This window comes from Lepisosteus oculatus, chromosome 1, assembly GCF_040954835.1.
Source record: "Lepisosteus oculatus isolate fLepOcu1 chromosome 1, fLepOcu1.hap2, whole genome shotgun sequence".
NCBI classification, from domain to species: domain Eukaryota; kingdom Metazoa; phylum Chordata; class Actinopteri; order Semionotiformes; family Lepisosteidae; genus Lepisosteus; species Lepisosteus oculatus.
Window position 1 is genome coordinate 64,920,310 of NC_090696.1, and position 14,619 is coordinate 64,934,928.

The window sequence follows — 14,619 nt, forward strand, 5'->3', positions numbered from 1 at the left end:
GATAGTGACAGTCCTGTCATGTACCTATGCCAAGTGCAAACTGATTTCAATAGAATTGAACACAAGCTGTTGTACTGTTGTATCTGGCATGGATCATGTTAATTAATGATTGGCTAAAACCAAAACATTTTAGAAGCGCCCATAGGCATGTAACCAATTAAATGACATGTCTGATTCTAAATTAAATACTGCAAAAAGAGGCTAATAAATGAGGGGCAATGTTGTGGAGAATGTAGAAGAGTCAAGGAAATAGGACTTTCAGGGATCCCTAACCCATTTGGTCTTGATGTATCAGATTTGTTTTATGACTGAGCTAAATAATGGTAATAACCTATACTGTACATACATTCTTATGTATCTTTGTCTGAGAGAGCAGTATATAGTACCTCTGTTATACTGTATGTTGCACCAAAGCAAATGACAGGCTATTGGATATTATGAGTGAAAAGAGAGCTTGTTCTTAGTTAATGGTGGCATAACAGGGTTTATTCAGAAAGGAACTACCAAAGAGTTTAGTTATTTAGTACTGTAAATATAGAGCACTCTTTGGCTGTCTCTATGTGAGATTCTGCAACCCACCTTTTTAAGATCCTGTTACCATACTCTGGCAGTGCCACACTTCTCAGAAGATAACTGAGACAATGATCCCCCAGAGTGGCACAGACAGTTTTAACATCACTGTAGAGATGGGTTTTCAGAGTCCCTGAGGCAACTCGCAATAGCAGCCCTCAGCAACTGATGCTTCAGTATGTATAAGAGAGTTAGTAGTTCTCTGTGTGAATCATCACAGGAAATTGTGGTGTCAGACATGTGGCCCGCTGGTTAAGGAGGTGCTTCTAGGTTTTCTTCCCCATGTTTTGGGGATAAGGGTGTCCCTCACCATTACCAAAGAGTTTTAATTCCAGTGGTTTGCAAAAGATGGTGCAGAAATGAATACATTACTCATATTTTTCATAAATTGTGAAAACTGTCATGAAATGAAAGGTAGGTAGCATAGGATGAGTGATAGTATCTGAGTGTGTGTGTAGCCACTTGATTAAGTATCCATCTTGGCGGGGACTTACTGGAAGTCCAGATCATATCAAATTTATTGGTGTTGAGGCAAATAAATATTGGATATTTTGGTCAGTGGGTGGCATGGAGGTGCAGTGGGTGGCATTACTGCCTCGCAGCACTGGGGTCCTGGAATCCATTCCGGACCTGGGGTGCTATCTGTGTGGAGTTTGTATGATTTCCCCGTGTTCACATGGGCTTTCTCTGGGAGCTCGTGTTTCTTCTCACAGTCCAAAGTCTTCCTGGTAGATTAATTGGCTTCTGGGAAAATTGGCCTTAGTCTGAGTGTGTCTGTGTGTGCCCTGCGATAGACTGGCTTCCTGTCTAGGGTGTGCCCCACCTTGCACCAGCTGCTTGCCAGACTCACCTATGAACCTGAATTGGATGAAGCCATTAGAAAATGGAGGGATGTTGGTCATTTCGTGGTTATGCATGAATTGATATACATTACCATACCATAACACCTTCCACTTACCTTATACTATGCTCTAATATGGAGAGAAGTATATGGAATATATTTAATTTATCTAAAAGCACATACTGTAGCAAATGCCGTTTTAGAAAAAAACAAGTACTGTTCTTAAGGTGGCTCAGTCAATAAACACACTCTCTAGGAGTGCAGTAAACATATGGGAATGATTCAGGCCTTTTACTGGACGCCACTAGGAATGGATGGGATTAAGTTGGCTTGAGCTGTTGGTAAAAGTCTCTAGACTTCTGCCAAAAGCAATACTGCAAGCTTACAATAAGTCTTCCTTAATGCGAACTCCTGCAGTTCACTTGGGACTTGTTGTGTCTCAAATGACAGTGTGTCAAACGGTAAGTAGCTCTGACAAGTGCACATGTTTGTACAGGTCCTCATTCTCCCTGTGCAGTACAGGTATAGTAGCAGTAAAGTTAGTTGAATAACTATTGAAGACTTAGAAAAGGAAACTACATGGAAACTTGGAGATTTAGAAAGCTATAGGAATAAAATAAAATTTTCATTATACTCTCAAATATAATAAAAACTACAGTATGAGGAAGCAATTTTAGATATCCTTGCCTATGCTACATAGTGTATGGAAGAGTAGTCCATTGATTGGTTTTCGATTTTACTATTACCTATTAATGAACAAATTATTTTGTTGATTGACAAATTATCTGCCTTATGTATATTTATCAGAAAATGAAATCCCTAACAGCACTCTCAGATTGAAAACTCCACAATCACATTAAACTTATTTTATAGTGTGGACCTGATCCCACAAATCATTATAACAGCTTCAAATGATTCCTTTAGGTTTGTGTTCCTAAAAGCTATGCACTAACAAATAAACATGCAAATGAATTCTGCAATTCCCAAAGTTTATACCGTCTCTGTTTTTAATCAGGACCTCTTGTTTATGAGAAAGGGCCCCATAAATTGTAGAAATGATATAAATGAAAAATCTTACAGTAGCGGCAGCAGTCACCTTCTCACATCAGATTATTTTAGCTCTATAAAAAGCCATGCCTTTCAACTGCAATTGATTTATTCACCTGGAGCAACTAGATGAAACAATCCTGGGTGCTTCTTCTAAAATATGAAGAAAATAGCTCAAAAGTGAATAATGAGAAACTGTTCTCCTAGAGCACTTTCTGATGCTTCATAACACCTACACTAAATAAGATCACTCTTAAAAACAAAAAGGCTTCAGAGAATTCATTTTAGAATAATCTAAATGGCAACATCAGGACTAGGGGAAAAAACAACAACAAATAAACCAGTAAAATAAAAATAGAGCTTCCAAATATTTTGAATCGAGGTGTTAGTAAGGTCTTAGGTTTTTACTGAAGGGAAGAGGTTCAGTATCCTTATTTCTAATTTTAATCATTTGTAATCATGTACACAGTCAAAGATCTACTGGAGGGCTACTTTTCAAAGTTGTACTGCATATATAAAAGTCATACTGGATAGAGTTTTAAAAAGTACTAAAAGCAGAGGGAGGAATTTATCTGAAACACAAAAAAAATGTGACAAGATAGCAATGGTATGACATCATTTGAGTACAATATACTGTATGTACGGTGCAAAAGTACTAGACAAGTATTGACTGGAGACAGTAACTGATCTTTATTTCAATTTTACCATGCGTTGTTAAAAAGATATGCAAAGACTACCATAAATGAATAACAATTGAACAGACAGAGGGCACCTCAGTGGCTCAGTGGTTGGCATTACGGCCTCACGACATTGGGGCCCTGTGTTCAATTTCTGGGGTGCGGTCTGTGTGGAGTTTGTATGTTCCCCCCATGTTCACATGGATTTGTTCTGGGTGCTGGTTTCCTTCCACAGTCCAAATACTGGTAGGTTAGTGCGATGGACTGGTATCCCATCCTGCCTTCCGCCTGTTGTAATTGGAGGCTGAAGCTCACAAATTTGTAGCAAATAAAAAGATTAAAAAATGGATAGAAAGATACAAGAATGTACAAATCAACTTTATGAGGGTTATTGCCTGTTGCAATAGTGTGTCTTATGCTTGTACTGTGTGGGCAGTGTGGATCCAGGTTTGAAGTATATATGCAAACTTACAGTACATCAAGCAGTAAACTTGTGCATCACACATTTACCTAAAGTGAGCTCATGTTAATGTAGTTTTAAATCATTTTAATATCAGTATGATAAAAATCCTACTTATAATGAGACATGAGTCAATGACGAACCCACATGACACTCATCAAATAATACAACTATTGAGCTAACAAGTTCTCGAATGCAGATTTAACTTAATTACACAAATGAATTGTTGCCCTTCTCTGCACTCAGATAAGATCTGCAGTGTACTTTCTTGTATCTTCAAGATCCAAAGTGAACTCCATTCAATTTTGTTATTTTTGTCCACATATCCTGTTAACAATTTAATTGGCCATTCTATATTGCATATTGACTAAATAATAGCTGTCTACAGCGATTTTGAGAACCTGCAATAAGGTCAAAATTTGTCAGCCTTCCCTGTCATTACCTGCCCTTCAGTGCACATTCTTTTAAGATTTGCTGGGTTTTTTTAAGTACTATTTCCTTCCCTTTAAAACTACAATAAAATCAGAAAGACACCCGCTGAGACACACTAGAGAGAAGAATAGTATAATTATTTCTGCATTTACTCAAAAATGCTTCTTTTAAATGCAAATACCCAAGAGGCACTTCTGTGCTTATTCTGCATTTCATTTATGCACAAGAGGGGGTTGTTCCACTTTGAATCTGCATGTAATTGCATCAGTTTCAACTATACAGCTCAGAGGAACAAAGCCATTTCAGACAGACAAAATGGAGCCAAAATAAGATAATGCAATGAGAGAGGGTTCTATTCCTTCATCTCTCCTGTGCAAGGAGAAAAAGGTACATGAAATTAAATTAAAAAGCAATATTACTGTAACAAATCTGTAAAGATATTTTACTTCACGTTGTCATAGTGTCTACAATTATTCTACTTTTCCTTCTTCGTATAGCTTCGTATATTGACTTCATATACAAAAGTCTACTTTGAAATGTGTAAAAAGAAACATTTTGTTCTTATAAAAGAAGGGGATCATGTGTAGCGATACGAATCAAAAGGACCCCAATACACATCACACTCTGGTAAGTGGGGACCCACTCCATACACTACTAAAAAATATATTTTTATACTACAACTATACTACTGAACACAGGGAGAACTTGCAATACAAAGACAGGAATAACAGATAGTACACGCAGATAGCACCCCAGGAATTGAACCCAGGTCCCCAGTGCTTGAAGATAGCAATACTAACCACCATGCAACATTTATAGCTTTAAAATGAGTCATATTTATTCCCCTTTTAACAGTTTGGGGGTTATTTTTATTTGCAGAAACTAGAAAACAATATCACTGAGAACCTCTTGTTTAAGAATCTGACCTTCTGTCCTACACCCTCAACTTGTCAAGTAATTTTCCAGACATGCACAAACCTGATTTAAGCAGAACCTTGCAAACAAAAACAGGTGGAGGCTGAGATTGATAGATGACATTACAGACCACCTTAAGGATAAGTAGTATAAATGCCAAGTTCAGTGCAGATTTGACAGAAAGTCGATAGCCATATTTCTAAGTGTTAGGTAATTTCAGTTACTCACTTCAAAGAATCAGAAGCAAATCTATAAATCATGGTTGCATGCAATGCACACAGAATCCCATTGCACTGTTTTTGCTGAAGAGTTCAACGATGTTCCTGTCTGGTGACTTTTTTTATTGTCACTTTGTCCTTCAAAGCCAAGCAGCTGCTACCAACCTAATCCTCTGTGAACACACTTGCTGCTACTCCAGTACCTGCAGCGAATTCAACATACTGTGGCTTTAAATGTGTTCACAGAGAAATGTGTTGGTCCAGCTTATCCTGTTCAGCTTGTCTTACTGCAAATATAGCAGAAGAGTCTGATTACAAAACACACTTCAGATACCACACTTTAGGCTCTTAACGTAAGTTAATACACAATTTAGGTACAATTAAAATACTTGTTATTTGGCACAGTTTGTTTTTCCCTGCCAACTTAAGGGCTATAATTACCCAGATGCAATTACTGTAAAACTGAAAATAGGCACAGCTAAACAAGACCTGCCCTTTCAAAAAATATTGATTTTCATCTAGGATATTTTTTTCTGTATACTGTAGATGGTCCTCTAGGTTAAGTCTAATTATTGCTTCCTTAACCATTAACATAAAAGACTTATTGGTCTGTAATTACTTGGTTGTAGATAATGTGCTATGGTAATAACGTAATTGATTGGTTATATATTTGCAAAAGTGTCCTACCCTTAGAAAAACACATTCTTTTAAAATGAATCAGCTGAAAATGTGTTAATGTGGGTCCTCACAGATGGACTAAAAACTATTTAGAATCAGAACATTATGAAATGTAAGCCAAGAAAAGAACTTTCCTCACATTTATTTCCTGAAATTAATGTCATTATGTAAACGTAACCTAATCCATTCATTTCAGTGTTACATGCAATCAGGAAACCTTATATCAGCATTTTACAGAAAAGTCTAACTACATTCTGTATCTATTTTGCCACCTACACAAGTTTCACTGGTACTTTATGAAAAGAGGGAAAGAGTTTGGAACATGTGCTGCACTGTGGTATGGCAATTACTGGTGCTGCCTCACAACTCTCGGTGCCGAGTTTGATTTCTCACCGTGCAACATACTCTTTCAGGTTGTCACGAAACCAGAAATACACAGCTTTACCAACGATAAGAAGATTTCTGATGATGGATGGTTTTGAAAACCTTCATGCTGGGTGTACAAAAAAAAAAAACAGCCATTACATACGGACTGAAGGCTTTAAACTCTGCAGAGCGCAATAAAATTTTACACTTTCGAATTGCATCTGCAGTTTCACTCCTCCACTACACAGAAAGCTGTTTTACTGTTTGCTGCAAATGAATTTACCACCTTATGCCAGACTCTATGGAGTCCATTAAACTATACAACAGAGTGATGGTGCCACCAACTGTGGTGAAAAGGAATAGCATTTTAAAAGTTGCATTTAATGTTGTTTTGTGTTATTTCGGTTACAGAATGCAAATGTCAGTACTGGTAGCCCCATCACTGATTGCAGCAAGAATGAATTTTACATTAAAAAGAATTTCTGAACCATCTTTTATAAATACATTTAGGTATAGACTGAAAATAATGCTATTATATCACACTTGTCTTTTGTAAAAACAGTAAAATATCAGTAAATTATTGAAACAGCAAGCAGGGGTGTATGGAAGAAAATAACAATTCTGTGGTTCTCCTGGATAAATTATTGACTACCAAACGTTAGTAGGAGAAAAATAGTTTGCGAACGATGATATTTGCCAGACACTTCTACCTCGGAACAGGAATATTGTAGAAACAAAACCAAATACAATATGAAAAAGTAAAATTTCTGAATTGAACTATTCAGTAATGTTTACTTAAAGAAAACAATATTTTTCATGCTGTTCATTTTACAACCCTTTGGAGAAATGGGACAAGTGACGACATTTACATTAGCTTTGTAAACAGTATTATACCAAGATAAATAAGATCTTGAGCGACGACTTGAGTAAACCAGCACCTTAGTGCCTTCACATTGTGGTTAAATGAGAGTAGAAGCATAATCCAAAAATAAATTATGTTCACATAATTCTAACATGGCTGTTTTGCATCAAAATATTTCCTTAATAACAGCCCAAAATAAATGCTTTGGTCTAACTGCTTACTTTTCTTATGACGAATATAAAATTGTCTGTCCCTTAAAAGAAACAAATCTTGGTTAGTCAAATAGGTAGATAGAACATGAATTACTTATGCTTCAGTACTTTAAAATTCTACAAGACAAGAAAGATTATCAGGCAGCATGTAAGAACAGCTTACAAGCATAAGAACAGCTCTTCTTTGGTTGGTGGTTTAAGGACCAGAAGTGGCAATCTTGAGTGTTATACTCAAAGGGTACCATGCAACCTCCTAGATATAAATGACTTTTTAATTAGAGAATTAAAGTTTTACACTGCATTCATCAGGTTCGTACAACCCTCTACAGAGATCTGACATATTTAACTGTTATACCTTAATATATGTTAGTGCTGCAAATTAATATCGTAATATTTTGAAAACTGAGATTACTGAGATTTTGGCAGATGTTGTATATGTGTATATCCACTGGAATAAAAACTGGAAATAAACATGCAGAAAATAAGCTTTTCTCAAAATCCCTTAATTAAACATTCCCCAGTGAGCACAAGGGTTCCCTAACACTGCATGTTTAGTTTAAGGTCAGTATTTTGCAGTTTATCCAAATTGGTGTGAGATGTAAACAAGCTGCAATAGAACTGATTTACTTGAACCACTCCCTGGCTAACCCTATTACAAACAAAACTACATTGGATAAAAAACACGACATGACTGCATACTCCTCAAATTAACAGCAATCCTGATCTTGAATTTGCAGGAGGCTGTCTTGAAACAGATGATTCAACTGATGTGCCCCTCAGCAGTTGAGCAAAGTGCAATGGATAGGACTTGAAGTGTAAAAAAAATATTACATTAATATTACATAAAAAATAGTTAAAACATTAAAATCGTTTTATCTTCAATAGAATATTACAATATAAAGTTTGATTATGACATTCTGATTACAACAGGTCACGAACATAATTTTAAAACAATCTTTCTATTCTTATATTTTAACTTCTTAGAAAACTGCATGACTGATGTAGAATATTGACGCATAATTATTGTATGTGATTTAGTATAATAGGTTTTAATTTGCCTGAAAAAAATACCTCTTCAAAGAATCCTGAGTCCAAGCCAGAATAACATGCTACATTTTTCTTTACATCTTATACTTATTTGAAGGATAACAGAAACTATATACACTAAAGAAAAGTGTTTTTTTTTACTGCTATACATATTTTTATAAAAACACCTCGTCTTAAAGCAGTTCAACAAAACCAAAGGGAATTTTTTGACGTTGTAGAAAATATGAATGTTCTTAGTCTTATATTACATTTCTGATAAAAATACATTGCACTAAATATATTTTAGCTCAAGACATTTTTAAAGTAAAAAAAAATAATGTTTATATATTCAAACGTTTTATATTCACAATTCAGCATTTAAAATGTCACAGAACTACATATTGTTTATCTGAAAATGTTTCCAAGTTGTACAGAGACTAAGGGTGTATTTACAGTAGGTCTTAATTTTGGGACAAAGTCTCACACACTTATATCCGATTTCCTGAAGATTCTTCTTTTGTCCCGCAAGAAATTCAATTTTTGGGCTTCTGTTATTCTATCATTGACCGATTACTAGTAATGTAAGGAGAATCCTCCTCACATGACCAACAATATGCTACTGACAATCAGCATTACCTGCTTTGCAAGGAAACTACCCCTCAATGTTCTTGTAAAAGAGCAACATTGCAGGCCCCTGGGATCTTATCCACTTGCTTGTTTCTTGACCTCGTTGGCCTTCATCAGTGCTTTGATGGCTCTGGCCCTCATCTCAAGCTCCAGAAGCTCTAGCTGCTGGGCAGAGGGCTGGACAACAGCAGGGGTTGAGCTTGCCAAAGTGTCTGCCATCACCACAGCTGTGGCCACTGGTTCAGGTAAGTCAGGTATGGCCAAAGCCGGCGAAATAACCAATTCTTTCGACTCCTCCTGGTTGGGCGTCGCCAAGGCCAGAATCTCACTGACACTCTTTTCTATGTCTTTCTGAAGTTCTTTCTTTGGGTCAGCAGGCTTCACAGCTCCTGTTTCGGGAGGTACTGGCACAGCTGCAGTTTCCATGTTTTTCCTGTCCTCTGGCTCCTCTTTGTGTCCTTCAATGTCGCTGTCACATGTATCAGCATTGATGCTCAGGGCGTCACTCTCATCCCCTGAAGCGCCACCTTCCACACAGAGAAAGTAAAAACACAACCTTATTTCAAACCACGAAGTCCACGGTGATAATGTTCCCCGCTGAAGCTTACAATACAGCAGTTGTACTTTATTCCGACAGCTGCCTGCTGGTTCTACACATTTACTGTATTGGAAACATAACTGCATAAAAACATCATAAACGTACATGAAAATACTTCGAATACCTCATTTCAGAGCTTTTATCGTGTTGTAAACATGTCGCATAGCAAAAACTATCAAAGACTTTTGGTAAATGAAGAGTAGTCAAAGTGGGGAAAAAAAACATCTCCCCATAAGCTTTGAAACCACTGCAAATCACAGAAGTGACAGTCCACCACTGGATTTAAGTAAACTTTCTGAAGAAAATCAAGCAATAAATTACTTGAACAAAGTGTTATATCAATACCAGTCAACATCAGTGATGATGTTAACTGAAGCTGCATAATATACGAGAGACAATACCTACAGAATACTGTTTCTAGCCCTGTTGAGATTTCAAAGAAAAATGTGCCTAAATGCTCTCATTGACCTTTAAAGAAACAAACTTTATATGATAAGAGGATGTTACCCATTTTACCCATTTTGGACAAAGTGGCTGATTTTTGTCTCTTATCACACTTCACTTGTGTTACTTCAGTATAAGCAACACTTGACAGCTCCAGTGTTCAGGATTTCAGTTTTTATTGTTTAAAGCAACTGCATCGCAGCATTTTCTACATACTTCAGCCTACCTTGCTTATGGTCTTCTACTTGGGCATTCTCTTTCATTGATGAAGTAGAATCCACACTGTTGTCCTGCCTAAAAAAAGGAAAATATTTAAGAGATAATATTTTAAACCCAAAGCACTTTCAGTTTTGAATTTCACAGGGAAGGCAATCCTCATTACTTATCTCTTTCTAATAATGTCTTAAGAAAGTGTGTAATGAATGCAATAGCCTTCTTCCACTCCAAAATTAATGTTTTTAAACTTGTCAATTATTCTTACCCGATTCAGAACAGCCAAATCATTTTTGACCGCCTTATGGCTATAACCACCTTTCACAAAAGTGGAGAGTGAAGGCCTATGATAAACAGCTCAACAGGAAACAAGAATCCTCCAGAACATGGGTTGAGAACCCTTGCTGTAGGCAACGCCCAAACATTAAAATTAAGACCACTTCGTGCACTCTTCAAAAAAAGAAAGATGAATTTCACCCCGTTTAGAAATATACTTACTGGCCATCTGTTTCGGACTTCCTTTTGCCCATTTCACTCACTTCTTCTTCAACATCTGAATTTCCGGTCACTTCGTCACCTTTATCGTGTAAACAAATTTCATCAACTAAATTGCAATTAAATGTACAAAGAGGTGCAATGATTTTTAAATTCCGTTTTATTTCCACATTCACATATATGTGAAGAAAGACACATTATTCAGCTGAGTGCACAATCTCTTCAAGGGCGTTTCTTGGCTTTGCTCAGATACTTTCATAGTGTTGGAACAAGTGGGTTCAACAAGACCCATCGCTGGTGCCTCTGCCCTAATATCTAAGTCCTGGAACCACAAACAGGCGATATCCTATCAGCTAACCACCCTACCAAGAATTCTCCAGAGACCCTTGTATAATTATGCTAATTTTACTTTACCCAAAGATAGCAAAATGTTTCTAGAATGTGCAAAAAAAAAAAACAATCTAAAATCTCCAATTCTGCAATGACCTAGCCAATCACCTTTCACAAACTACAATGTGTATATGAAGGAAACCATTTACTGACCCTTGCAAACGTATTCCTGTAAAAAGACTTCCCAAGACACTCAAAAATGGAATGCCGATTGTTCCTAAAAATTCCTTTATTGAAATATCTTTAAAATCGGTGCAATTATCAAATCCCTTAATTAAAAAAATATTGTCACAGCTATAGGTTACTATGGATGTGTCTCTTAGAATCTAGATACAATGGATAACACCTGGCTGTGTCAACAATTCCACCTTCAAGGCAAAGAGATGTTTGGCTGAGATGTACGGGGTCTAGATTCAGTGATCATAGCAATTGTAAAGTTTACCTTGATTGAATGATTAAGTAGAAATCATCAGTCCAAAACAGACACCATATAAGAGGATGGTAAAGCAGAATGGGATACAGACCACAAGAAAGATACTGGAGGCAAGTTCTCCTTGTTCTAGATCACCCAGGAAGACCAGATTAGAGCTAAGCATTGGAACCCTTTTAAGAGATCTTACTATTCTGTGGTTTTTAGGGAACTCTGATTTCCTGTGTAAAGAATCCCTTGGTTAAAAATGGCCTCTCTTGGTTAGTGGGTGCATTTTCAGAATAGGGAGACAGGTTCCCATTCATTCGGTTACATCTGGGTTTGCAGACAAAAAGAGATTTAATCGCAGATTACATTCTATTTAGCTAAGAAGGCGAGGTTATCTCTTATTTTCGGCCTTTGTAGGAGTTTTATATAGGAATTTGAATAATTCGTAGCAGTCCTGGATTTTACTGAACGGTTAGGATGTTAGGCCTTTGGGACACCTTATTTTGTAAATCTGTACATAGGGTAACTTATGTGTGGTATGTTAATGTTGTGTGTTGTTTAGTGTGTATATTGTCACTGTTAATACATATTTGTTTAACCAAGAGCACCTGAATTATTACTCTTTGCACAAAACCTGTACGAAAGAACAAAGAACTCAAGTGCCTCTGAATATACCAGCCACTCAGGTATAATCTTGGCAAAATCTTTACAAGTTATGATTATCTTACTTATTGATTTATCCACTTGAACAGTTCCTAATAGTTGCCATTTTGTAAACTACCATTTGTAATAATATTCTAAGATTTTCATTTTTTTAAGCTTTTCCATAGTTCAGACTACCAAATATAAGTTATTTGGTATAGTTATAAGAAAAACGTAGCACCATCTTACCCTCAAGAATCTGTAGCAGATTCCTTTGAGAGATCTGTTCCAATTGCTCTAAGCAAAGTCTCTTGATTTCATCAAAGGAGCAGTTCTGTGAACACAAGGGCTTTTGTTATCCTTCATTACAAACAATTCTAAGTACTTAGATTTTTACACAGCACATGGGAAGGTTACATTTCTCTCTCATAGGACTGCTTTACATGGCTAAACAATGTTAAGAAATTAAAAGGGTAAATGTGACAACAATAAAAAAAATCATATTTGGACAAACTGCAGAGAAACAGACAAACCACAATATGAATCACATTATTTCAGCTTAAAGGCAGAAATTAAGCAAAAATTCCCACTTAACTACCACCCGTTGCTTAACATCTTAAAAGAGGTAGCAGAAGGCTGCTGAAATTTAGGAAATTGTGCCAAGAACAACATTTCCAAGCCTTTATAGCAAGGTGACCAGCATCTCAGAAAACTCGGCAGCTGTGCCAGATAATTTATTTTGACAAACACAATGAAAAAGCAGAATGGGCATAATTAATCTTTTAATGGGATGCATCATTCCTCACAGCATCACTTTAACTAACACTTATTTAATTGGCAAGAATATGAAGGGTCTGACATCCCAACCGGTTGTGAGAAGATGAATACCTTCAACTCTTCTGGAAGCATTTTCTTAAGCTTTGTCTCCCCCAGCACCCGGAAACACTGTTCCAGCATCTCTTGTCTGTCAGTGATATAGGCACTGATGGGTCTGAATGGAACATCCAGATTTAAGCCTCCTTCTTCAATGTCACTAGGCTCATCTGTCTCCCGACTCTCATTTTCAATATCGACTTTTAAATCCTGTTAGTAGAGCACCAAAAAGACATTTTTAGATGTAAAATCTGCTCTCGGTTTTTACTTTGCGTGTATATGTGCGTGTTCAAAGACAATGGGATATTCTTTCACATTAAGAAATAAGGAAGTTTCCATCAGACTTTGGTGCTGTTTAGGAGCAAAACAAAACAAGGAAAGACAAAGACGTACAGATAAACATCGATTTACTTGCTCTCAATTTGCGCGTTTTTTATTTAACTCGACTCAAACATAACATTTACTGTTTCTTAATTTAGGACAAATACATTTTTCAATTTAACACGCTCGGCCATAGTCAGCTGCAGGCAACGTGACAACTGACACCTCATGCCCAGGTGTGCGTGGGGAAGAATAGCATTATAGACAATACTTGATGTTTTCAAACCTAAAATAAAGCTACGACAACTTAAAAAGTAAGCTACTGTGTGACAAAATGTTAAAAATGAAATGCAATACAAGGAATCTGTCAAATATTTTTAAATATTATATAAACAAGCTGAAGAGGGATTTCATCATACGATGAAAAAGTTTCGAGATCGTGAAGAATGACTGCCACCTACGAAGCACATTATTGTTAATGTATGTAATGACATGCAAAACCCGTGTGTAATAAATCTTCTTGATAAGAGTAAATATTTAAATTATAAACACGTTACCTCAACGCTTGATTCCGTACTTCTTCGTTTTCTTTCTACATGCCGGCCTTCTGAGTGCGAACGCTTCCTTTTCTTCTCCTTAGCAGATTTCTTCCCCGTCATTTCCACTTCTTCTAAAGGTACGTCCTACAGATCATTCGTTTAATAAGACGAATAAGTTTAAAGTATGTTAGATATTGATCGAATACCACTACGCAAAGCTACCATAGCAATCTTAAGCTTTCTCTGAAAGATTAAAGACTGTCGCCAAACATACAAACCGAGCTGTTTAGGCGATTTGTGTCGCAGGATTAAAACGTCATCACCAAAGTCGCGCTCTTGGTGCAAAACGTCATCGCCACAGGCGGTGGCTTGACGCAGAAGGCTGGAGTTGCCGTTGGGTGTGTTAAGATGATGTTGGTATTGCTCAGTGTTAATAATGCAATGGGTTAACGTACCCTTTCACACATACTGTTCGTCAAGCTTTAGCTTAATTGTTTTCTTTTTTTCATACCATCAGTTTATTTTAATATTGAATATGCTAATGTGAAGTTGCCGTTTAAGTCTATTGTTCTTATGAGAAAGGACCTTGACTCAAAATAGCTTTTGTAAATAACCCTACTCTATAAATCCATTTCCAGCTCGTCACTACAAATGATAATGTTTTCCGTTGACTTTTCTCATTAAATAAAGACCTAATATTCTTCATAGTTTAATCAGTTTCCTCGGGCAAACAAGAGTTTTCTATATAATTTAGT

The 14,619-nt window shown here is 36.6% G+C and overlaps 1 protein-coding gene across 1 annotated transcript; it reads right to left on the bottom strand.

The window, feature by feature from the left end:
• Positions 1-3,133: 3,133 nt before the first annotated feature.
• LOC102689257 (caspase activity and apoptosis inhibitor 1) lies at positions 3,134-14,184 on the bottom strand. Its single transcript, XM_015345348.2, has 6 exons — positions 13,883-14,184; positions 13,020-13,214; positions 12,381-12,465; positions 10,685-10,763; positions 10,200-10,267; positions 3,134-9,458 (listed from the first exon to the last, which is right to left on the bottom strand). Exons 1-6 carry the CDS (start codon positions 13,982-13,984, stop codon positions 9,007-9,009), a joined length of 981 nt encoding a protein of 326 aa, XP_015200834.1. The 5' UTR covers positions 13,985-14,184; the 3' UTR covers positions 3,134-9,006.
• Positions 14,185-14,619: the final 435 nt, after the last annotated feature.

What these genes read in the sequence shown, in the direction of transcription:
- LOC102689257 (XM_015345348.2), bottom strand. Translation starts at nt 13,984, where the DNA reads ATGACGGGGAAGAAATCTGCTAAGGAGAAGAAAAGGAAGCGTTCGCAC. An exon ending in TGCTTCCAGAAGAGTTGAAG is followed by an intron (nt 12,466 to 13,019) that starts GTATTCATCTTC and finishes TTGTGTTCACAG; the next exon opens with AACTGCTCCTTTGATGAAAT. An exon ending in TCTGCTACAGATTCTTGAGG is followed by an intron (nt 10,764 to 12,380) that starts GTAAGATGGTGC and finishes TACACGATAAAG; the next exon opens with GTGACGAAGTGACCGGAAAT.